The 26128-nt window shown below is 49.2% G+C and overlaps 1 protein-coding gene across 1 annotated transcript; it reads left to right on the plus strand.

Annotated features, from left to right (window-relative positions):
• The first annotated feature begins 7003 nt into the window (after positions 1 to 7003).
• Positions 7004 to 25490, plus strand: ORMDL3 (ORMDL sphingolipid biosynthesis regulator 3). Its single transcript, XM_077806255.1, has 4 exons — positions 7004 to 7110; positions 15708 to 15913; positions 18291 to 18442; positions 20058 to 25490. The coding sequence occupies exons 2-4, from the start codon at positions 15740 to 15742 to the stop codon at positions 20191 to 20193; spliced, it is 462 nt and encodes a 153-aa protein (XP_077662381.1). The 5' UTR covers positions 7004 to 7110; positions 15708 to 15739; the 3' UTR covers positions 20194 to 25490.
• The last annotated feature ends 638 nt before the right edge of the window (positions 25491 to 26128 follow it).

Consider the following 26128-nt stretch of genomic DNA (forward strand, 5'->3'; position numbering starts at 1 on the left):
CAATTACTTCTATTCAGAGCACCACCGGAAAGCTCACCATGTTGTTATGACAGGTTTCAGAGTAACAGCCGTGTTAGTCTGTATTCGCAAAAAGAAAAGGAGGACTTGTGGCACCTTAGAGACTAACCAATTTATTTGAGCATAAGCTTTCGTGAGCTACAGCTCACTTCATCGGATGCATACTGTGGAAAGTGTAGAAGATCTTTTTATACACACAAAGCATGATAAAATACCTCCCCCCACCCCACTCTCCTGCTGGTAATAGCTTATCTAAAGTGATCACTCTCCTTACAATGTGTATGATAAGCAAGGTGGGCCATTTCCAGCACAAATCCAGGGTTTAACAAGAACATCTCAGGGGGCGGGGTAGGAAAAGACAAGGGGAAATAGGTTACCTTGCATAATGACTTAGCCACTCCCAGTCTCTATTCAAGCCTAAGTTAATTGTATCCAATTTGCAAATGAATTCCAATTCAACAGTTTCTCACTGGAGTCTAGATTTGAAGTTTTTTTGTTGTAATATCGCAACTTTCATGTCTGTAATCGCGTGACCAGAGAGATTGAAGTGTTCTCCGACTGGTTTATGAATGTTATAATTCTTGACATCTGATTTGTGTCCATTTATTCTTTTACGTAGAGACTGTCCAGTCTGACCAATGTACATGGCAGAGGGACATTGCTGGCACATGATGGCATATATCACATTGGTGGATGTGCAGGTGAACGAGCCTCTGATAGCGTGGCTGATGTGATTAGGCCCTGTGATGGTGTCCCCTGAATAGATATGGGGGCACAGTTGGCAACGGGCTTTGTTGCAAGGATAGGTTCCTGGGTTAGTGGTTTTGTTGTGTGGTATGTGGTTGCTGGTGAGTATTTGCTTCAGGTTGGGGGGCTGTCTGTAGGCAAGGACTGGCCTGTCTCCTAAGATTTGTGAGAGTGTTGGGTCATCCTTCAGGATAGGTTGTAGATCCTTAATAATGCGTTGGAGGGGTTTTAGTTTTGGTCTCTACATAAAAGAATAAATGGACACAAATCAGATGTCAAGAATTATAACATTCATAAACCAGTCGGAGAACACTTCAATCTCTCTGGTCACGCGATTACAGACATGAAAGTTGCAATATTACAACAAAAAAACTTCAAATCCAGACTTTAGTGAGAAACTGTTGAATTGGAATTCATTTGCAAATTGGATACAATTAACTTAGGCTTGAATAGAGACTGGGAGTGGCTAAGTCATTATGCAAGGTAGCCTATTTCCCCTTGTCTCCCCCCCCCCCCCCCAGACGTTCTTGTTAAACCCTGGATTTGTGCTGGAAATGGCCCACCTTGCTTATCATACACATTGTAAGGAGAGTGATCACTTTAGATAAGCTATTACCAGCAGGAGAGTGGGGTGGGGGGAGGTACTTTTTCATGCTCTGTGTGTATAAAAAGATCTTCTGCACTTTCCACAGTATGCATCCGATGAAGTGAGCTGTAGCTCACGAAAGCTTATGCTCAAATAAATTGGTTAGTCTCTAAGGTGTCACAAGTCCTCCTTTTCATGTTGTTATGCTTGCTGCTTGAGTTCCAATCAAAGAAAACAAGGTTTCTCTGGCTAATTATTGCACAATTCGGGTGGGGAAAAAATCAAATGAAAATCTGGGCAGAAATGAAATTCAGCAAGTTGGGCTTGAGGGGTATTGACAGTACAGTGTGCAGGAGCTCAGGGCTCGAATAGTGGTGGGGCTGCAAGTCGGGACTGGGGGGAACCCAGGACCTGAGCCCAGGGTACTATGGAGCAGAGGGGCATAGGCAGAGCTGCGTATGTGAGGCCCAGGACTGGCCTATCAGATGGTGTGGCCTGTCAGCATGGAGGTGCATTGGCAGAGCCCTGAAGGAGCTCCCAAACAGAACAGCTGTGGATCAGGGCTGAGGTGCATCTGCAGAGCCATGTGCAAGACCTTCACACAGCATCCATGGGTCTCTCTCCAGCCATACAGAGCTGAACTGCCCCAGTGCTCGGAGTCCCACACTCTCAGGAGCTGCATCTTCACCTACATTCATGTGATTGCGGCCTGTGTTTATAAAAAAGGAAAGGAAGTGACTGTTAACAGCCGCCCGGGATCTGAGTTGCTCTGCTGGGTTAGTTCTTGAGGCAAAGTGGGTAGGAGGGTCTGAATGCTTTTCCAAACTCCTGGGTAGTGGTTAAAATAGTAATCCACGTGCACTAGCATTAACTCCTCTAGCCCATCAGAGCCCGTCTGAATGGTAATTAGAGGGCCACCATGGATAAAACAGTTACAACCCCACCTCCCAGAAATGTAGAGTATGACTTTCAGTGGGAGGTGCTGGGCACTCTGCACTTCTGAAAATTAGGCCACTTTATTTGGGTGCGTAAATGTGGATTTAGGTTGCAATTTTCCAAGGCACCTCTGGCAGTTAAGCTCCCAGTTCCCATGCCTTTGAGCATCGTTCTGGAGGGTCTGAGGAAGAGATCGGCAGAGGAAGAAATGCTGAGCTACAGTGATTCTGGCTCACATGCACCATACTCCACCAAGCCCCACATGTGAGCTTGGGAAGGGATTTTCTCTCCACCATTTCAGGGACCTCAAGTGTGTGAGCTGGTTACCATCATGAACTGAACCAAGGCATACCTGTGCTAAATGCAGGAGCTGGAACAACGTGAGCCAAAGATGTAGGTTCTGCAGCTGTAGACTTTAAAGGATTTACATCCCTGTGGATCAGACACACAGGGGAATGTGTAAGACATTCTGACCAGTGAGTTACATTTGCTTTCCGCTGGAGCAGAGACTGATCAAGTCACAGATCAATGAATATGAGGCACTGATGTCTTCAGCTTTCCAGACCTCCCTCTCTGATCCTGGTCAGTTAAGGTGGGTACTACAGTAAACTAGCCCATGCCATGGAGGGACCAATGAGTCCAAACGTCTGACAGAGAAGCAGCTCATCCTGGGAGCTGGTTTCCAAATAACAGCATGGCCCCCTCTGCTGCTGCTTGGTGGGAAAAGCTCACAAGCTGCACAAAGCAAAGCACATATAGGCAGCATGCAAATGGGCCATGCATACTGCGGGGCTGTAGCCACAAGGTACTTAGCTTTGATTATTTAGCAGACTAATGCAGGACTCCCTTGACATGCACAAGCCAAAGAATTCAGAGTGGACACAGGATCCTGACCTTGGTCCAAAGATGTCATAGTGTGTACGACTATTATAGAATTATTAAACATTGGTAGCACAATGGCTGCCATTGGTTAGCTAATGGTTATTCACAGACGCACTCTCAGACCCTGATCTTGTAAAGCACTTAAGCACCTGCTTACCTTTATGCAAGTGAGTAGTTCCAGGGAAGTCAACAGGACTTCTCATGGGTTTAAAAATGAGGCACATGCTTAAGTGTTTGCTGGATCAGAGCCTCAGTTTGCAGATGGCTATGAACATGTTATGCCTACCCCTATAATATTATACTTGCACTCCACAGAGTATGCTACATTACATGTGATTATTACTGCTATTAACATTTTATGTTAATTATTGTATGTTGTTATAGCACCTCTCATCCCACAGGATTCCCAAAGTCCCATACACATAGTATGTACATGGCACTATTGAAGTGCAGCCACCTCTGGGGTGCAGGCCAACAGCCAACTAACACACAACACAACTGTGGGAAGGGGAGGGGAATTTTGGCCAAACACTTCAAGGCCAACTCCCCACTCTTAAAGGAAGGGCAATGGGTTCTTTAATATCCAAACAGAGAGGACAGGGCTCCAGTTTTCAAGGTCTCATCAGAGGGACTCAGCTAGAAAACTATCTGGGAGACACAAGTTAAGCAGTAGCTGGGGTCAGGGTGTCTTTTGAATCAACCTTAAAAATCCAGGCTCTGCTCTGTGCAGACATGAAAGAAGCCATGAGGCACTTTTCATAAGATCAAGAGTTTGCCCCAGTGTCCTTAAGCCAAATTTCCCTCCTCCCCTTTGTATATTTCTGCCTGTATCTGGAAGCTAGAAACTTGGACATTTTGGAAAGGCTGGTATCCTGGGCTAAGACTCAGGCAAGCTGGGTTCAGTTCTACTACAGACTCCTTGAGTGACATGGGCAAAGTCATCTAATCTCTCTGGCCCTCAATTTCCCCCTCTGTACAAAACAGGTAACTGTCCCTCCTTTGTCTGTCTTGTCCAGTTAGACTGTAAGTTCTTAGTCTCTCACTATATATACGTACAGCACCTAGCACAATGGGGCCCTCATCTCAGCTGGGGCCTCTAGCTGCTACCATAATAATAATGATAATTTGGGGGAGAAATTAAGGACTGAAGTGAATGGAAGCAGGAGAGCCTTTTGGAGGAAAGTGGAGAGAAAAGGAGAGTGAGGCAGTCCCTGCACCAAAGAATTTCCAGTCTAAATAGACAAGTGGGAAACAGAGGACAGAGACTTGCCCCCAGATCACTAACATAGGCAAGAAGTGACCCAGATTTCCTGAGGCTCAGTCCACTTCGCTGTTCATAAGGCCATCTCACCTCTCTATTCATAGAATCATAGAATATCAGGGTTGGAAGGGACCCCTGAAGGTCATCTAGTCCAACCCCCTGCTCGAAGCAGGACCAATTCCCAGTTAAATCATCCCAGCCAGGGCTTTGTCAAGCCTGACCTTAAAAACCTCTAAGGAAGGAGATTCTACCACCTCCCTAGGTAACGCATTCCAGTGTTTCACCACCCTCTTAGTGAAAAAGTTTTTCCTAATATCCAATCTAAACCTCCCCCACTGCAACTTGAGACCATTACTCCTCGTTCTGTCATCTGCTACCATTGAGAACAGTCTAGAGCCATCCTCTTTGGAACCCCCTTTCAGGTAGTTGAAAGCAGCTATCAAATCCCCCCTCATTCTTCTCTTCTGCAGGCTAAACAATCCCAGTTCCCTCAGCCTCTCCTCATAAGTCATGTGTTCTAGACCCCTAATCATTTTTGTTGCCCTTCGCTGGACTCTCTCCAATTTATCCACATCCTTCTTGTAGTGTGGGGCCCAAAACTGGACACAGTACTCCAGATGAGGCCTCACCAATGTCGAATAGAGGGAAACGATCACGTCCCTCGATCTGCTCGCTATGCCCCTACTTATACATCCCAAAATGCCATTGGCCTTCTTGGCAACAAGGGCACACTGCTGACTCATATCCAGCTTCTCGTCCACTGTCACCCCTAGGTCCTTTTCCGCAGAACTGCTGCCTAGCCATTCGGTCCCTAGTCTGTAGCGGTGCATTGGATTCTTCCATCCTAAGTGCAGGACCCTGCACTTATCCTTATTGAACCTCATCAGATTTCTTTTGGCCCAATCCTCCAATTTGTCTAGGTCCTTCTGTATCCTATCCCTCCCCTCCAGCGTATCTACCACTCCTCCCAGTTTAGTATCATCCGCAAATTTGCTGAGAGTGCAATCCACACCATCCTCCAGATCATTTATGAAGATATTGAACAAAACCGGCCCCAGGACCGACCCTTGGGGCACTCCACTTGATACCGGCTGCCAACTAGACATGGAGCCATTGATCACTACCCGTTGAGCCCGACAATCTAGCCAGCTTTCTACCCACCTTATAGTGCATTCATCCAGCCCATACTTCCTTAACTTGCTGACAAGAATACTGTGGGAGACCGTGTCAAAAGCTTTGCTAAAGTCAAGAAACAATACATCCACTGCTTTCCCTTCATCCACAGAACCAGTAATCTCATCATAAAAGGCGATTAGATTAGTCAGACATGACCTTCCCTTGGTGAATCCATGCTGGCTGTTCCTGATCACTTTCCTCTCATGCAAGTGCTTCAGGATTGATTCTTTGAGGACCTGCTCCATGATTTTTCCAGGGACTGAGGTGAGGCTGACTGGCCTGTAGTTCCCAGGATCCTCCTTCTTCCCTTTTTTAAAGATTGGCACTTTTTCCAGTCATCCGGGACTTCCCCGGTTCGCCATGAGTTTTCAAAGATAATGGCCAATGGCTCTGCAATCACAGCCACCAATTCCTTCAGTACTCTCGGATGCAACTCGTCCGGCCCCATGGACTTGTGCACGTCCAGCTTTTCTAAATAGTCCCTAACCACCTCTATCTCCACAGAGGGCTGGCCATCTCTTCCCCATTTTGTTCAGCACAAAATCACACACTTATATCACAGTGTCTGCTTCTTTGCAATGCGTACTTCTTGCTGAAACACTGGACAAATAGAAGCTGGCCATGCAAACACTTACACATGTGAATAACTTTACTTATCTGATTTCTCAGGGCCCTGTTCCTGAGATTGGATCCTCATGCCCCCACAGAGCCCCATTTGATTTCAATTAGGCTCTATCTGGGAACAGGATCCACCCATGTTGTTTCCATTGCACGCTCCAGGCTAGCTCGTGGGAGTAAGATATGCGAGTTTGAAGGGGCTGAACTCACAGAACATGCAAGCTTCTCAGGGCAGGGAGGGTTTTGCCACCGTCCCTTGCAAAGAGTGAAGCATGCGCTTAGCCCCATTGAATTCAGCGCGTTTACTCACACACAAAGTTGAAGCGCACCCTTACAACCCCAATTCTGCAAACATGTATGCCCACACTTCACTTTACTACTACACTGATTTCAGTAGGACCGTTCGTGGTCGGAAAGTGACGCGTGTGTGGGATGAGGCCTGTAGCCTTGGCCAGCCTAGGGCCGGACCTGTGTGTACCCTGCAGCGCCGGGCACGCAGCCGACGGGCAGCGAACCATAACGGAGTAAAAAGCCAAGCCCGGGCTGCTGACGATTCATGAGAGAATCACAGGTGCTGCAAACCATAACAAGTCAGAGATGGGAACCAGTGCACGGAAATACAATAAAATGAACGAGCGCATAAAACCATCTGCAGCGAGCTGGCAGGGAGCGCGCGGCGGCGGCTCCCAGGGGCCATGGGACATGTGGGAGTCCCGAGCTGCCCAGGGGAACTACATTTCCCAGCGCGCCCCGCGCCCGCGGGGGGGGTGCTGGGGAGGGCGGAGCTGCCAGCAGCTGCGGCTGTGTTGTCCGCGGCGGCGGGGAGCGGCGCTGGGCTGCGGGGAGAGGCCCGGGGCGCCGGGCCGAGAGGCGGCTGCGCAGCGCGGTGAGCACCGGGGCTGGGGTCTGCAGCGGGGCGGAGATAGGGGCCCAGGAGAAGGGGGGGGCAGGGACCTGGGGCGGGGGAGAGGGGGTGCAGGCGTTGAGGGGCAGAGTTGGGGGGGGTGCAAGGCTTGGGGGGCAGCCCCCGTGATGGGAGGGGCAAGGGGGCTAAGGGAGTGTGGGGGTGCTGGACTCTGGACGAGGGAGGCGGATTGGGGGGAGTCTGCTGTCTAGGGCCATGAGAGGTCGGGAAGCCAGCTGGGGGGGGGGGGTGCCTGCTTCCCCCTTGGGGGGAGTGGGGCTGGGAGCCTGCCAGGGCGGGTTGGCAGGCTTTGGCCTGCATCATGGGGTTAGGCCCTTGGACCTTTCCTTAGCGCTCCAGAGGGTGTTGGTTCTGTCGAGCGGAGTTTTTGGGGTGACCGGGACCGGGGGGGGTAGGACTGGGAGGGAGCTTCTGGGATGCCTTTATCCAGACTGCAGGCAAGCAGCACAAGAGGGGCCCCCAGGGGGGTATCATGGAAGGAAGGTCTCTAGGGAGAGGTGACTTGCTGGCTTGGCAGCCCTAGATTCTTGGCGTCCACAGAGCAGATACAGTATGGGGAAGTTTCCCACAAATCCCCAGCCACGTTCCCCCCACACAGCTACTGACCTGCAGAGGCCCTTTGGTCCCTATGTCTGACAGCATCTTTTGCCTCTCCACTGAGGCTGCCATCTCCATTGTGATCTGGGTCTTTGTCCAAAGGCCCAACTGCGCTGCCAGCCTAAGCTGGATTTGAACTGGTGACCTCGAGGTGAAAGACTTAGTGTCCCGTCCCCTCTTCGTCCTCCCCTCACAGACTCTCACAAAGCCTCCCAGCTGAGCTGTCGGATAAAATCGAGTTGTGCGACTAGAGCAAGGCGTCCGCTCCTGCGGCAGTTTCCTATAATACAATGTAGTGGAATGGGCTGGCCCAGCTAGGAAGCAACAAGTCCCTAAGTTGCCACGAAGAGGTTAATCGTGGGTGGCATCTGGGGAAAGTGCAGACTGGAACAAATTCTGCTGTGCAAGCAGAGGTGGGGGGTGAAGCTGGAGCTGTGGGGGAGCAGAGGCCTTCTGCAGTTCATAGGCAACGCAGCCCTCAAAAGCCACTGCCAAGAAGCCGTGGGGATCTACACGCAGCTGTGGGAAATCCCCAGCAGAGGCATGCTGTGTGACTGGGACCTTTTCTTAGGGAATCTGTAGGCTGAGAGAAGCTGGGGCACAATCCCCTTATGGTGGGTTCACTTCTGGCTTGGGTATGTATTTCCCCTTCCTCCTGCATCCGAAGCAGTACTGGAGAGGCCTCAGGGCACACATCTCTCCAGGACAGCCTGCAATCTTCGCTTTACTTAGATTGCCAGCTTTTTGGGGCAGTGACCAGTTTTATTCTGTGCTTGTACAGCCCCTAGCACCACAGGATCTGGGTCCTTGGCCATGCCTGGGGCTCCTAGGTGCTACCACTGTACAGATAAATAATACTCTTCTGTAGCCATATTGCTATTTCCATGGGGAAACCCAAGCAACTGGCAGTTTTGCTATATGCTATGGGAGCCCCTGTTGTTCCAAAGAGATAAGATTATTCTGCATTGAAAAGTCCCAGGCTGAGCTCACAAAAGTGACTCTGGGGCCCCACGAACATCCCTCAGGTGGCTCAGGGAATAAAACTGGATGATCTGAGCAATACCAGTCGTCTGGGAACTCCCATCGAAAGCTTGCGTGTGCAGTGTTTGCTTTGATAACAGCAAACTATGTTCAGATAACAGCAACCACAGATGGCTGCCAACCCCTTCTCCCCACATCACCCCACAGTCATAACTAGGGATCCGGACATTCCCCCAATGCTCAGGATTGTTCAGATGATGTGTTCTGGAAATGGCACTTGGAAGCTGCAAATTATGGATCCAGATTTGATCCTGCTTGTATATTTTAGTTCAGGCCCTTTGCTCTAGTTAACAAGCTAAAGAGGGCACAGGTGGGACACACTGGCAGAAGCAGAACTAGTGTGAGAGGTTACATGTGGTCTGAGCATGGGCCTGGGAGCTGGGAACCCCCTGGTCCTTAGCTCAGCTTTGCCATTGATTGTTGTGTGGGTAGGAGCAAGTGACTTCTCTTCTCTGGAGAACCTTGGCATCATCTATAGAATGAGGCTGCTGATGCTTTGGGATGCTGTCAGGTGGGGATTGATTAGATAGCATCTATTACTGTAAATGCGTAGAGCTCTGTGCATCTGGGGTGTGATCAGTAATTATTGTTCCAGTCCCTCCTCCAAAAACCTGTAACCCTGGTCCTGCTACCCAATGGAGCAGACTGACGGTCTGCACACACTCAGCTTGAGCAAATGTTGTGGCACTTGTGGGTCATGTACAAAACATCCCCATTCAAACCCTCTGGTTTTTTGCAACATAGCATTCCCTGAGCTCTTTGCGGATTAAGGCCGGAGCGTCATCTCATTGATGCTGGTGTAAACCCCAGATGATCCCATTGACTTCACAGAAGTCATTCTGGGTTTCCCCAGGGTGGCTGGGGTTGGAATCTAGTGTGTTCTACTCCAACCTGTCTGGAAAGCACTTCATAGCACACCCCACACCTGATTTCCCCACGGTCTCACCCCTCCTCTAGTCACTCCTACCTGTGTAAAGTGGGTGTAAAAAGACCGTACCAGGTGCTAAGAAGTGAATGATGCAGCCCAAATGATCTCTTGGGGGTTTTCAGTATCATCCTATCACCTAAATTAGACTTACGCTGGCACTAATCAGCTAATACGAAGTGCTTTGAAAATTAACATGATAGTTGTGTAAAAGGACTTGTTAAATGCCTCCAGAGCTATAGAGCCCATCTGGCAGGGGGTGGAGGTGCTGGTACATCTTGTGGCAAGTGGTAGGGCATAGCCCGTTCCCATATAACACTGCAGCAAATGGGTGCTGTACACCTCACACAATGTGGTAGGCTGGTCCCCACCTTCCAGCTGATCCTGTGGCTGGCAGGTATGTTTGGAAGGGCTGCCCTTCGACTGGGATGCTATGGAGAAGAGCAGGTTTTAGGAGACCGTGTCCATCCCCATTAAGGACGGTGGGGAAATTGCTAGCTCCCCAATGGCCAGCCATGCATATTGAAGGCATCATGCCCATCCGCCCAGCGAATGGCTCGCTGCCTCATGGGCCCATTAACAGCCTGATCTCCCACATACTATGTATTGTGTAATGTGTTGGTTGTTTGTCATCTGTGTTGGTTCCAAAGGACCCTCCCTTTGGAGTCCTTTACCCAGCGTGGCTCAGTGTAGGATGGTGTAACTCCTGCTGGCTTCAGGCAGAGTTGCAGAGTTTAATTTGGCTCTTGTTTCGAGTGCCATTTAAATATAGCACAGGAAGGCAAGCCACTGAATTATGGGCAAAATGTACAAGTGCTTATATATGAACGCTAGAAATATCAATACTCTGATGGGTGAACTAGAGTGTCTGGCATTAAATGAGGATATTAATATAATAGGCATCATGGAAGCTTGGTGGAATGAGGATAATGACAGGACACGGTAATACCAGAGTGTAAAATATATAGGAATGACAGTGTAGGTTGTGGGTGGGGGAGTGGCGTTATATGCTTAAAAAAAAGAAAAAAACCATAGATAAGACATGAAACAGACTGTACCATAGAGTCGCCATAGACAGAAATTCCAGGCTTGAATAAAAAGAATACAGCAGCAGGAATACACTACTGAACACCTGACCAGGATGGGGACAGTGATTGTGAAATGTTATGGGAAGTTAAAGAGGCTACAAAAGCAGAATAATGATAGGTTAGGAAAGGGACAGATAATAAGACAGTATCGTAATGTCACTGTATAAATCCAGTGGTGCCCCCACACTGTGAATACTGTGAGCAGTTCTGGGCACCCCATCCCAAAAAGGATATGGCGGACCCGGAAAAGGTTCAGAGAAGAACAACACAGATATTCAAGGATATGGATGGAAAAGCTTCCATACAAGGAGAGACTAAAAAAACTTAGGGCTGGTTAGCTTACAAAAGAGACCACTAAGGGGCAGTATGGTAGAGGTCTGTAAAACCATGAATGATGTGGAAAAAGTGAATAGAGAAGTGTTACTTATCCTTTTCCCGTAATACAAAAACCAGGGGCCACCCGCTGAAATTCATAGGTGGCAGGATTAATACAAACAAGGAAGTACTTATTCACATAGCAATTGCCTTGGGATGTTGTGAAGGCCAAGACTATAACAGGGTTCAAAAAAGAACGAGATAAGTTCATGGAGGATAGGTCCATCAATAGCTATTAGCCAAGATAGTCAGGGATGCAGCCCCTTAGTGAGGGCGACTCTAAACCTCTGACTGCCAGAAGCCGAGAGGGGAGGACAAGGGTGGATCACTCCAACTGCCCTGTTCTGTACACTCCCCTGAAGCCCTGGCATTGGCCACTGTCAGAGACAGGATACTGGGCTAGATGGACCATGGTCTGACCCAGTATGGCTGTTCTTATGTTCTTCTTGGGAGTCACTTCTCTGCCCTCTGGGACAAGCTCTGCTCTTTGCCAGCACAAACCTCTGTCTCCTTCCAGCTGAATGTTTGGTTTGGGCCAGAGCTGCATCTGATCCTGTGTGGTGAGGAGAATTCATGACTCCAGCGCTTTCTAGGATGTGGGGACCCCAGACAATAGCTCAGACTCTGTATGGCGCCCCAGATCTTACAGCTGCCTTTTCCGCGTGTGATCTGTGTGCCGAGCAGGTTCCATGGGGGATAGTCAGGCGGTTGTGAGTTGAGGTTGAGTGGCATCACAAAGCATGTGGTGGGAGCCCAGGGCTGGCATAGCAGGGGCTGCGGGTCAGGACTGAGGAGCATTGGGACAGCTGGGTGTGCTGGGAGGCCGGGACTGGAAGAGCTGTGGTGGTCCGGATGCTGGACTGGAACAGAGCAGGTAGAAGGCTCCATAGACTTGTCTGTCACAGAGATGGGTCTAGCTCCCACAACTACTTGGACTTTTCTCCCCCTTGGGCGGATGCTCTCCAGCATTGCAACAATCCCAACCTTCACGCTCAGCCTGGCGAAACATTAAAGTCTTTCCACCCCTGAGAAACAGTTGCACTGCTGGGAAATTGGAGCTTAGCAGCCATCTGCTTCAGAAGGAGGGAGGGGGCTGGAGCAAAGTTTCCAACACTTTTCTCACGTGCTTTGTTTTTCCTGGAGGTGAACAAATCCCATCTGTAAAGCTAAGAAGCTGTGTTGTGCGGGGGAGGGGCCATTAGCAGCTCCTAAGCAACCTTTGAAATAAGACGCAGAGACCTGTGAGGCATGGAGAGAGTGGGTCTACGGATGACTTCTGTACAAGAGATGTAACTATCGATCCAGGAACAGGGGTGTCCTGGACAAAAGGGGTGACAGGGTATTTTAGGCAGGAGAAGAGAGAATTTGAAATGGAATCTGCAATATTTTTCTGATATTTCTCAGTGGTGGATGTCCTCGGTGGGCCGTGATCCCCATGGTGTCCACTTGAAGTTGATTTCAACCAAGTCTAATCCACATTTTACAAATGGGAAACTGAGGCACAAAAAGGCGACGGGCCTGAATTTCAAAAGTGCCTTCTTAGTTTGCAACTGGCCTGATTTTTTTCTCTGGGGCTGAGTTGGATTTTCAGCCCTCTCTGAAAATCAAGCCAGAGTGTCCTCAAGCTGGACACCCAGGATACTGAAGCAGCTGATATTCAACATGTTGTTTGGCCTCAGCATGCGATTCTGAGGTCTGTAGGAGTCTGCCCATTGACTCCAATGGGCCGCAGATCGGGCCCTACTTGACCTGCCCAAGGCTGAAGATGGGGTTAGTGTCTGAGCTGTGATTGGGATTCACGAGTTCTTGCCTCCTAGCCCCCTGCTCAGACCATGCCTCTGTCTCCCACTAGCATATCAATGGCTGGCCCCTCTCAGGGGATGAGCTGTGATCCGGGGAAGTGGTGATGAGAAGCTGAGTAATTAGCAGATTTGGGATGTCCTGTCTGCAGGCAGTAGAGCAGGTCCAAAGTCCTCTCCAAGCATAACCACTTGTCGGCCTGGGGTGTCGAGGTTTCTAAGTGGCAGAGAAATGGGTGTGTGTCGGATCGCAGCCCTGCCTCGCGTTGGATGTCTGATGCTGAGCAGCATCCGCGGATGACTACAGGAGGCCTGAAGGACGCCGCACGGCCAACAGCGGTTGCAGGAGGGAGAGTGTTTGTTCTGTGGATTCTGTGTAAGGAAACTTGGAACATCTGGCTGCTGCGTAGAGAACCCAACAAGAGGTCTGGCTGCAAAACCGCCTCCCACACAACGCGGGCATGTGGGAGCTGGAGAACAGCAGCAAATCGGTCTCCTGGCCATTGGAGTTAAACCAGCAACAGCAGTAGAAACTTACCAGGAAGAGGGAGCCTGGCTTGTCTAGGCCTTTTCATTTCTGCATCTGTACTTTGGTAGCTACTAAACTTTGAGTGACAAAGTTTTATGTGCCTACTAATGCAGAAATCTGTCAACTTTTTGAAAAATCTGCCAAAAAGCAACAAAGCGGCTTTGGAATAAAGCCTGACAAAATATATAGAAATTAATTTTAAGAAGCGCCCAGGGATGGGCAAACGTTTCCAAATGTTGGCCCTGACCTTGCATACACCCTTAACATAATGCATGCAACGAGTCTAATCATCTAGTCTGACCTGCTGTATAGCACAGCCCCGAAATGCCCTCCCAGTGATTCCTGCATTGAGCCCAGGAAGTGGTGGTGGAGGAGCTGAAGAGTCTTTTAGCAAGGCTTCAAGTGATGGCGAATACACCCACTGCTCTGTTGAAGGTGTGCTGGCACCTTGGTACTCGGCATCTGTGGGAGACAGATGGCGATGAGGTTCCTTGCTTCAGTCCCACAGAGGTCTGAGCTAGGGTGACCAGACAGCAAGTGTAAAAAATCGGGACGGGGGGTTGGGAGTAATAGGCATCTATATAAGAAAAAGCCTCAAATATCAGGACTGTCCCTATAAAATTGGGACATCTGGTCACTCTAGCTGAGCCTGAAAATACTTGCTTCCTTGGCTTAGCAGTGAGCTCATTGCTCAGTACCACAAGTTATCCCACTGCCTGGGAGCAATATGCTCACAGGAGTGGGCCCATCATTAGCACCTTTTGGCTGTCTCTGGAATCTGAGTTTTTTTGGTTGTGATCTCGCTCTGACTGAATGACATCACAATCTGCCTTCCGATTGGCTCCAGCTTTGGAGTGTACCAGCTGGACAGCAGCCGGCTGAGATCTGATGTGGCGGGGGTGAAAAGCCTCATTTCCTGTTTGCTTTGTGATGGTGGTTTTTTATCCCTGTAGGCTGGTAGCAGCATTCGAACCTTGGCTACAGATAGGTCTGTCCAGCTCCATTCTTCTCCTGCTGCTTGTGTGTTTCATCATCAGATGAAAGTTCAGTCAGCGTGCTCTGTATTGACTCCTGTGACTGGTGTTTGCTTTTGAACCTGTTTCATTATGCCAGCGAATGAGTGCAGCAGCCCTAGGCCCTGAGATTTTACGGATTGCTGTGTATGGCACCAAATCCAACCTCTGACAATCTTCTCCTTTCCAGTAGTGAGTCTCTCTTTCTGGCCTTATCGGAATTGCTTTGAAAATGCTTCTTTCCCTGCTGCTCCTGGGGTCTGCACAGCCTACCCCACGGCAGGGTGGGAGCCTTCTCCTGTAAGGCACCCAGTGGTGAAGCGACCTCCCTGCATCGTTTCTAACCTTGCTGTCAAAGGATCTCTCTCCGTCCTCTCCTGGAGCTCTTCATTTCTCCTACCCATTGCTGCAATGATCTCTGCAAAGTCTTTAATTGGGAGACTTTTCTTTTTAACTGCTTATAAAACAAGAGCCCAGTTCTGTGATGTGGGTCAGTGTGGGGAGGCTCCTGCAGGCACGCAGAACCCTATGGCAGTCAATGGGGCTAATCCTAGGTGTAAGGTTACACACACCTAAGACTTTGCAGAATCGGGCCTGAAGTTTTTCTTAGGACCTGTAATGGCCTAGATCCTGCAAACACTTCAGCATGTGGGTAACTATGCTCCAGATTTTTCAGGACCAGGGTCTTAATGTGTCCTGCGAAAGAAAATTTGGTCCATATTATGCTGTGAAATTACCCATTTGGCTCTTCACAGGCAGTCACAGGACTGAAATCATCCGTATGCCCTGGTTCCACCAGAATATACCACTAGAATTATAAATACCCCAGTGTAGAGATGCTTCCCGTTTCCCTGGCATCTTCCACCTGACTCTCAAACTCGAGTGGATTTAGCTCGCACACAAGACTGTCGTCTCTGTTTTATAACTAGGGTAACTGAGGCAGAGGGCAGTGAAGTGACTTGCCCAAGGTTTGTGGTGAGAGGGTGGCAGTGTCTGGGACAGAATCCGGTAGTCCTGACTTCCTGTCAGGTGCTTTACCTGCAAGACAATGCTCCATGCTGGGCTGGTCTTGGCTGAATAGCAGGGACAGGGAAGGATGGGGTCATTGCATGGAGGGTTCTGGTTAGCTTCTAGCTTAGTGGAGTCTGCTGCCTCCTTGTACTGACCTGCTTCTTGCTCTTCTTGGTTCAGTTCAGGACTGCCTATCCAACACACGAGCCAGCATGAACGTGGGGACGGCTCACAGCGAGGTGAACCCCAACACCCGCGTCATGAACAGCCGGGGCATCTGGCTCTCCTACGTGCTGGGGATTGGCCTGCTGCATGTGGTCCTCCTCAGCATCCCCTTCTTCAGTGTCCCTGTGGTTTGGACTCTCACCAACATCATCCACAACATGGTAAGGGGGCACCACAGCTAACTGGCCCCATGGGGTACCCCCAGTTGGGCTCGGTCACATGGGTGGTTAGCCCTTCAGGGGGTACTGCTGAGGGATCCTACAGTGAAATCAGACCCCCCCAAGTCCTGAGTTCCTGCGAGTGTGTGGGTTAGAGTCCAGCTGACTGAGCAGCCACATCCCAGGCTCAGCCCCCTTTCCCCTTGAGGTCACTGGTTCAAATCCAGCCCGTGTGGTAACAACCAAACGTGCTGTTCAGTGTCCTCTGCCTGAATTGATTTTGGGTCTCAGACTAGCTCCCATCCAGGCAAGTGTCCGTATCACCAAAGCCACCCGAACAGGCCCCCCGCAGGAGCGGGAATAGGCTGTGGGGTGTGAACGACTGTCTGGCCCCCGGACGCGTGGCAGAGCAGTGCAAGGTGGGGGAACTGTGTGTGACCACTGTCCTCTTGGCTGACACAGAGGGTTGACCCTGCAACCTCCCGGGTGGGTCTCTACAGCTTGAGCTAAAGGATCAAGGACTAGGAGCTATGACAGCCTCACACCCTCTGAGGGTCAGGCCCAGAGGGGGACCGGCTGCCCAGGAATCCTCTGGTGTTACTGGCAACAAAGGGAGAGGCAGGAAGGGCAAGGTGGGTTTTTGCACCCAGGGGTGGAGAGTTTATAAAAATTAGCTGCTGACTTGTGAGCTGGGATGGGCCCATGTGAGAGGACCAGGGTGCAAAACCGAGGGATAGGGGTGGGGGGTTGTTGGCCATTTGTCTGAGACTAATGATACTGTATCTGGAGCAAGTGCATGATGTGAACGGGGTGTCACTGACTCGAGTCAGTATCACAGAAATGAAACAGTCGGTTTCCCTCAGGTGTGGGCTTCAGGGGGGGAGGTTCAGGGGGGGGTTTGGGGGTGCAGGTGAGTGGACACACTGCTGCCCTCTGCTGGGACAGGACACAACCGCAGCCATTCAGCAGAACCTTTTCCTCTGGGGCTGAGAAAAACACCACCCGCTTTTCACTGATGACATATTCTCCCCCTCCTGACTCCCCTCGTTTCGATCTGCGTGTCTCCCCGAGATCAGACCGTGGCTCCATGCAGCAGCTTGCTCCCTGATTTCCAGGTCAGAGAAACCCAGATGTTAACACAGACACAGCAGCTGGTCTGTTTGTGCCCTTTGGTTAAAGTGACTCTCGGCCTGAGATTAATCCGAGACCTTGGCCGCAGATAGGCCAAGGTTCGATTCCCTCGCAGGGCCCCTGACGCCCCAGCCTGTAAAAACCATCCAGATCTCGAGCAATCAGCAGCTGGAGCTCAGAGCAAAAGGGCTGAGATCAGCACTGGTGCGCTCTGCTCTTGTGCCAATCAGACCTCCTAGCCTTGGCCTCTGTCCAGTTTAGAGTGGTGAGTCTTAGGAGCGGGAGGCTTTTAAAGGGCCAGCAGCACTTGTTCATAAACAACAATGCCAACAGATTTGTCATTGGCTTATCCAAGGATTTGTTGCTGGTGTGTAACTGGAGTGAGTGTCAGTGGGATTTTTCCAGGAGATTGCTTAAGGTCCAGTTACAATAATACTCAGCTTTTATCTAGTGCGTCTCACCGGTAGAGCTCACAGTCCTTTACACAGGAGGTTGGTGTCATTATCTCCATTTTACAGATGGGGAAACTGAGGCACGGAGAGGTTGACTTGCCCAAGGCCAGGGCTGGAAATAGAAGCCAGGGTTCCTGAGTACCCAGTGCAGTGTTCAGTCCACTGAGCTGACTGAGGGAACTGTGGCACGTAGGGATGAAATGTCAGTTGAGGTTAGAACTGGGAAGAGAGCCTGGGAGATGCCACTCTCAGCATACACCACTAACATGCATCGCAGGGCCGAGGGCAACGAGTCTGTGGCTGTTCCATTTCAAAGGCTTTCTCCTGGCCGACAGGCAGGAAGCACCTGGTATTGTCTGTGCAACTGCATGGCCATGTTCACGCCTAAGTCTGTGCATCAGGAAGAGATGCGATACTGAAGTTTGATTCCACTCCATATTCTCCTTTGATGCCGGGGATCTGAATTTCCTAATGTGGCTGTCACCATCTTGGCCAGTGCACCAGGGAGCTCCAGAGCTAGAAGCAGGACCTGCTGCAGCTTGAGCTCAAGAACGCAGGCTTCCTCGCTGGGCTGTAACTGGCTCATATCCTGTGGGACCCTAATTGCCAATGCCCCCCCAAAAAAAAAAAAACCTCAGATGACAACAGCTCCCCCTAGTGACACAGCCCTGGCTTGCAGCTTGCGAGTGTAAGAGCTTTCCTAGGGATGAGTTGTTGGCTGAGTTCAAATGAATCTCTCCAGACACCCGGTCTCAGAGGGCTACACAAGTTTTACCTTCTGCTCCTGCTTGCTACAGAGCATGTACATCTTCCTGCACACCGTGAAAGGAACGCCCTTTGAGACTCCAGACCAGGGGAAAGCCCGGTTGCTCACGCACTGGGAGCAGATGGACTATGGGGTGCAGTTCACGGCATCGCGCAAGTTCCTGACCATCACGCCCATTGTGTTGTGAGTACTTCGGGCGGGCTGGCGGGTCGCAGCGGCACCCTGTCGAACGAAGCTAAAGCCCTCCATTGTCCTCCAAAAACAATGCTAGCTCAGTGGCCTAAAAGCAGATCCACGTATGTTGCAATAACCGATTTATTCACAGTATCCGTAGCCCACTTGTATCTGTGCTGCTGTCCACCACTCCTGGCGTGGATGTCTTGGGGATCTGCTTTGAGCTTGTGTCACGGTGCTATTCAGCCTGGGTCAGGCCAATAAAAAGCACTGATAGAAAGAGACCAGTGCAGCCCTGATGCACTTCGAAGGTCCACTATCTCACAAGTCAGCAGGGCTGGCAGTGATTAACATTATTCTTATTAACGTTAAGGTTATTTATGTGTATTATGGTAGCAGCTAAGAGCCCCAGTCACAGACCCAGGACCCCATTGTGCCAGGTGCTGTACAGATACAGAACAAAAAGACGGTCTCTGTCTCCCCCCCCGCCCCGCCCCAGTGAACAATCTACATATAAGACAAGAGACAAGTGGATACTCTAGGGATGGTTTGGGGCAAGCTCTATGAGACCAACAGGCAATAGTTTCAGCCCACCAGTAGCTTGACTGTTGTCAAGTTACACTCACTAACTGACCCCATCGCTGAATCTAGCCTCCAGACCAGGGGTATTGGATTTGGCCTCATGGCAGAAGGGATTTGGTGGGGGGCGATGAGATGGCTTTGTGGATTTTTATGGGGAATTCCTTCCCAGCACAAGGGGCAGCAAGGGAGAAGCATGAAGGTGCTCGTCTGAAAATCTAATAGATGGGCAGTGAAGGCTGGCACCCTGGCTTTACTGGAGGCAGGTGTCAAACTCTCAGGAGGGAATGAGAGAGAAGTAGGGTGGGAGAGGCCGTAAGGGGCTCTGAAAGCAAAGACAAGTAGTTTGTGTTTAGTGTGATGGAGAAATTCTTTAGAGCATCCAAAGTCTGCAGAGTCCCAGTGGAGTGAAGTGTTGGAGTCTGGATCAGACTGTAAAATCACATCAACAAGGGGAACATCTTGCTTTTCACCGCTCTCTTCCCCCTCGCTCCCCTGCCACCCACATTTCAGTTCTGACTGATGTAATCGCTGCTGGGAAATGTTGTTGTTTTCTAGCCATCCACAGTGCGAGGGGTGGAGGGTAGGCTCCATCACATCAACTGAAGATATTTCTGAAGGGCCAGTCTCTGCCGCGTCTGTTGCTGGAAGTGCACACTAGCTACTGGTGCAAAGTTTCTCAGCTGTTTCAAGTCTTTTGGGACCAGAGCTCATGGCCAGAAGAGGAGAGAGACTGAGATTCCTCCAGTGTGAGACTAAATCCACTTTGGAATCGGGGTTCACTAGCTGCTAGAAACCAGATCCTTGTTGTTTATTTTAGCTGACCCAGCTTTGCTTTGGTGGGCTAATCTGAAGCCCTGCCTCCTTACCCTGAGCCGGTGGCTAGATTCAGAGGTGGGGTCGGCTAGCGGGCGCAGTATGGGTTGTAGCAGGAAAAGCAGTCAATGAGTCACTTGCTACCAGTATCTCTCCTGAGATCAGCCCCGGGGAGTGATGGAAGCTGTGGGTAGCTGTGATTCAACTTCCGCTTCTCTCTTTCCCCTAGGTATTTCCTCACCAGTTTCTACACGAAATATGACCGGATACACTTCATAATCAACACCATCTCCCTGATGAGCGTCTTAATCCCCAAGCTGCCCCAGCTCCATGGAGTCCGGATCTTTGGGATCAACAAGTACTGAGCCCCCTGGATGCAGTGAGCAGAAGTGGAAGGGGAAATCCGGTCTTCTTAGTCCTCCCTCCCCCCCAAACCAGGATATAATTTCACAGCGGCTCTTTAAATGCAGTATCCAATAGACATGTATACCGCATGCAGGATCCTCAAGCCCAATAAATCTAAGCAAACTCTGGAGTAGCAGAATCCTGAGTAGAGTTTAGCTTGGAGGCAGGAGACTGGGGGGGTGGACTTCTTGTGCTCCTGTATCATGAGTAGATGCAGATAGATCGAGATGTCAAGGTACAAATAGGTCAGTCTCCGGGGAGACTCCAATACGCTGAATGGAAAGAGCAGGGGTTGGGAGAAAGCTTTAAGAGGTAGTAGTTATTACTATGGCAAATGCACTTTAAAATACATTGGCCCTTTTTGAGGTTAGATGCACTCACAAAGGGCTACGTGGGGAAATTAAAGGGGGGCATGGCCAGATTTCCCAGGTGTGAAAAAATAGTTGGCCACTTTAATTTTGGGAGGTGGATTTTATTCTTAAACCTCTCTCCTCCCGCTGGGGAGGGAATCATTTTTTCTAATGAGAAAACAGGAAGGAGCGACCTGGCATTTCTAGCAGAGCTTTCCCGTTTTCCACGGTACAGTTTGTATGATTGGGGGGGGGGGGGGGGGAATTGGATTCCAAGTTGTTTCTGTTAGTTTAAACTATAACCAAAGTCTGTCTTTGTTTAAAGCGGAAGTGGTTATATTTTCAAGAGTGTGTGATGGGGCGAGGGGGAATGTTCTCCCCCATCACATGCAGCCCCGCAGTGTTACCCTTAATCCTATTGCCACCTAGGGCTAAGAGGTGTGATTAAAAATGTTAACTCTGCCCATCAGAGTGATCTGAGTCACCTGACGTGGAGCTCGGGGAGGGGGAAAGGCTGATGACTGACAGGCTTGCTCTAGGTGAAGGATGGATTGTTGTCAGGCACGGTAATGGGGGGCTGGTACAGGCAGAGAGGTGACTGTGATCGGTTTAAATGGGTCTCGGTCTTCCGCCCCCTTTGCCCAGGTCTCCAGTGTCTAGATCTAGATCACTGGCATTTGCCAAATACCAGTGGTGGGCACATCTCCGCATGTGACAGCCCATGCAGAAAACCGCTCTCGGACTTCTGGCTGGGCTGATGACCTGTCAGCAGCAGACTATGAGCCACAAGCCAGGTTAAAGGAGCTGTAGAACAGGAATATTGTAATGGGGCCATGTTGCTAAGTGAAGGCAGGAGCAGACGGCAAATGTGGCAGGCCAGCAAGAGGGCAATGGATCTGACCAGTCGTTGAAGCATTTAACTTATCAGTGGCGCAGAAAATCTGAGATGTGCAGTCTGTCGCATCCCCCGACCATGGCTGCAGAGGGCTACCCACCTGTCCGGGTCTGGACAGTGAAGGTGTTGGGCACAGCAGGAAGACGACCAACTCTTGCTTCGCTGCCGCCTTCATTGTCCAGATTTGTTGTACTTGTTTAAATCCAAAGCCCTGCCGTTCTGCCCCTGAACTGGTGGCTAGATCCAGAGGTGGGGTACGGCACTTGTCAGTTAGTGGGTGGAACTTGCAGCCCAAGAGTGAGAGGCAATGCAGCTTTGCAGGGGGAAGTTAAACCACAAGGGGAGCTGACTAACCAACCTTCTGTTTCTAACTGGTTTGATTTTGTTTATGCATCAGGAGCTTATTTCAGGCTGCTCAGTGGAGCGATCCTGGTTTCTGCTCCCTGCATTGGTGTGCGGGAGGGAACCCTACCTAGTAAAGCATGTGTGTGTTTCTGCTAAGTGGCTGTTAACAGACAAGCTAGTTATCCACAGAGTCAGGAGCTGGTTTGGAGGACAAGGTGGGATTTTTAATTTAAGTATAGTCTGCAGTAGAAATGCAATAATCCCAGTGTGGAAAGAGATTGTTGAATAAAGTTTTGATAATCACTGATTGGGGTAAATGAGAGGCTTGTAATTAGTAGATGGGGGGCGGAGGGCATTTCCAATGTAACAGGGAGGTTTGGATAACCAAGGATGAAGCATAGTTGCAACACTGAATCTCGCCCTCCTTCTCCCCCCCCCCCCCCGCCAAAAAAATTTGCCAGCTAGAGCAAAGGGTTAGCAACAGAATTGGCCCCTAGTGGCTGGGGTAGCTGTCCACTCTTTGTAACCGTAGGATTTTCTAGAGGGTCAATATGCTGGTTGAAATATGCCTTTGTTTATATTTTTCATGATACCCTTGCACATTCATGAAGGTGACTTTTTTGTTGTTGGTGATGTTTTGATTGTCTGGAGTTTTCTGACAGTGTAAACATTTTAAAGAAGACATTTTAGTTCCTGCATTAGGCAGATGTAGCTCTGGAACTGAGCAGGTAGTACAGTGGATACTATTGATGAAGTTTAGACCTGATCTAATGATCCAAGCACAGGACTGGGAGACAGGAATTCCAAAATTTGAATCTCAGCCCTTGTACTGACTCCTCACCTGCCTTTGGGTGAACTGCTTAACCTCTCTGCCCCCCGTTCATCATTTGTACCCCACAGAGGGGGGAGAAATAATCAACCTACCTCACAGGGCTGTTGTGAGGCTTATTTAGCTATTGTCTCTTAAGCACTTCAAAGACGGGAATGCTCCTGTAAGTATTAGTGAAAAGGAAGATGGTGAGAAGAATTAGCTGATGGCGGAGAAGGAGAGAACCTGCTTTGGGTTATTGAAAAATGGAGCCTGTCAAATGCAGAAGGTTAATTTATTTAATACAAGGCTCTTCCTTTCCCCCCCACCCCCCATCTCTGACGTGGCTGGGAGTGGATGGTTGCTTTGGTTAATGTACTGTATACCCCAGGGCTAGTGCACTTTTCAAGCTACTAGCCGGTGACTTCTGGGAAAAAATAGTTTTAGGCAAGTGCTATTTTCTGGTGAGAATGTCTGAGTGGATTCAGAAATGAACATTGTAGATACATGCCTCAGATGGCAACGGTGAGACGGCACGCTTCTGCTCTGCAGAGACAGTACCTTCGCCCAGACTGCTGGGGAGATGTGCCTAGTCTAAGGTGCACGCTGCTGGACAAATGCAGAGGTCTGGCAGGTCACAGAATTACAATGCTGATGCTGAACCTTCTCCAGTGAAAGAGATGGAACACGCAGCGTGATGTTAATCTAGCTTTGGGGACAAATAGAAACCTAACTAGAGACAAAATAGTTACTTTAAAGGTGGGAATCTTGACCCAGAGAAGTGGGGCAGGAATCACTTTGTCCTTGTGTTTTTGCAAAAAACCCACCATAAATAAAGACTTTTTTTCTTTATTTGCTTAAAACCATTGTTCCTGGATACATGTAGGTTCTGCCTTCTCTCCCTCCCTCTCTCTCATGCATGTAAACTATGGAAAGCTGAAGTGATTTTGTAGCAGAAATGTAAGCAGACGCTAGGCACCAGGCCCTTGGCCGCTGTGGAATGGTGAAGCTTTGCAGACCTACATCAGCTGGGGTCTGGACCTGCACTGTTTGCGGGTTCAGTGACACTGGTCATGTGTAATCAGTTCTGTTAAATTAATGATGAAATGTAAAGCTACTGAAAATCGTGATCTCTTCAGGGGGGCAGTTTAAAACCCAGAGTGAGCATTTTCCTCAACGGGTTTACAAAGATGTGACATTCATAGGCAGGTCTAATGATTTCTCTTTTATGAGCATTTCAGTGAAAACCGTTTCCGTGAAGCACTTCAGCATGAGCTTAAGACACACAGAAGTCAATGGAATTTAAGCACACACTTAAGTGGGGAATCAGGCCCTAGGGGAATCAGAGGGGAATCAGGCCCTAGGACTTAACCGAAATCTCTTTTAAACTGTTAACTTTTAAAAAGAGCGATGCATAATTATGTGTCAGAGATCTGTTCCCCCTCCATGTGCAGGGGGAGCTTCCATTAAAATGTCACTCAGAAGGGGGAGTCTGAGTGTGCAGTGATGGGGAACAGCCCCCTTCACGAGGCACTCGTAGGTGATCTGAGAGGAAAAAGCCATGAAACGCTAGTCCAAACATTACCGAACAAACCACATTGTAGATTTCCTGAAACTTTGCATTGAAACCACTTTTATAAAACAGGGGTGGGTGTGAAATGGGCCAGACATGGCAGCTCTGAATCAGAAGACAAATGATGAAGGGCCACTCAGGCCATGGAGAGTTGGAGAAAATGGCGCACACACCAAGGAAGCTCCTCGGGGATAAAAACCAGCTTTGGGAAGAAGAGGGATTGCGTGCACCCCAGGGTGGGGAAGTTTGCAGGAATTTTAAGTGCTCAAGACTCTCTAATATGGCTGCAGCCAAGTGTGGTGGTCCCAGAGTGGAATTCAACCCTTGTGTAAAGCACCTAAGTGAGTTAGACCCTTGACTTTCAATGGGATTTATGTGCCTAAATCACTTAGGCCCTTGGGAAAATCTTCCCCCAGGCCTTGTGCTGGCTCCCTGCATAGTGGTAGGTGTGAATTTCAGTACAGCTAATGCTTTTCAATGTAGTTTTGTCTGTTGTGGATACAGAGAAGCAATAAAGAAACGAGGGGTTTTAAAATCTATAATAATAGACCAGTTCACAGACATTGGCCTGACACAAGTCTTTCGTGTTGCCTGCTCTTGTTGCTGGGAAGCCTTTTTCATCCACCACTGAGAGAACTGTGCGCTTGTCCATATAGCACAGAAAGGGCATCTTCCCGCTTGGAGAAGATACGGAACAACAGCTTGGCGTTGCTGAGTGATGGCCCCAGTCTCGCAATTGGATTCCAGCAGCTGGATTTTTAACCTGACACTATACAGCCCTTCCACGTGGTCCAAGTGCAAGACTGGAGCCTTCTCTCCTCACCCCACCCCCCAAGATCTAAGGCTGTTTAGTCAATGAGGATTTATTTAAAGCAGCAGCTGCAGTTTAAAAATAATTTAAATATTAAAAGAATGGTACTGGTCCTCAAAGAGGGGACAACAGCTGGGTCACTGTTGGCAGTCGCACCCAGTCAGAATCTCCTATTGCATATTATGATTTTCTTTAATAGCAGTGAGATAGATTGCTTGATTTACGATTGTGCATAAAATAGGTGCACAAAATACACTCTTTGGATCAATTTCAGCAAGCTAAATCCGTTTTGTATGGAACCTTCTTGCATTGTACATAGAAGTTTCGTTGTTTTTTCCAGTTCCCTCTCATTTTGGGGTATACAAAAAAGTTTCATCTAGAGGAACTTTCTAAGACAAAGTGTGAATATTATTTTTATTACTCCTTTGTACAGTATTCTAAGAGAAACTAATAAAGGTCAGTATTCATGTAACAACCTGTGTGGGTTCTTTACATGTGATATGTATGCGAAGCAATTTCATTTTAATCGCAAACTGTACTGCCAAGAGTGGGGGAAACCAGTAAGTGGCAAATGAGTATCAGATCGCAAACCTATGCTGGTAATTTAATTTGGCTTTTCCTATCCCCTTGCTGATAAAGGCATAACAAGAGCCAAGAGCTGGAGGTTGAGGTATGCAAAGTGCAAACTGGAAATAAGATGCATATTTTTAGCAGCGAGGAAAATCAGCTGTTGGAACAGATCCAGGAGCGATCAGATGGATTCTCCATCACTTAGAGTTGTCAAATGGAAAGTGGTTGTCTTTAAAAGATGTTCTCGTTCAATCACCTGTTGGGCTGGAGGCAGGAATTGCTGGGAGAGATTCTCAGGCCTGCATGATGCCAGATTAAATGGTCAGAATGGGCCCTTTGGCCATAAAAATCTAGGCAACTGGAGGCAGGCACCACCCCAGGCCCACATAGAAGGGGCAGAAATGTATAAAGTCCTGGTTGGGATAATCGTCTGATCTTCCGTTTGAAAAGCAGGAGGTGAGTTGGTTGGTTTCTGGCTGATTCACAGGCTGGGAAGATGCTTACAGACACTCAGCTCAACCCCCAGACCACAATAAAGCTGGA

This window comes from Eretmochelys imbricata, chromosome 27 (assembly GCF_965152235.1).
Source record: "Eretmochelys imbricata isolate rEreImb1 chromosome 27, rEreImb1.hap1, whole genome shotgun sequence".
Lineage (NCBI taxonomy): Eukaryota > Metazoa > Chordata > Testudines > Cheloniidae > Eretmochelys > Eretmochelys imbricata.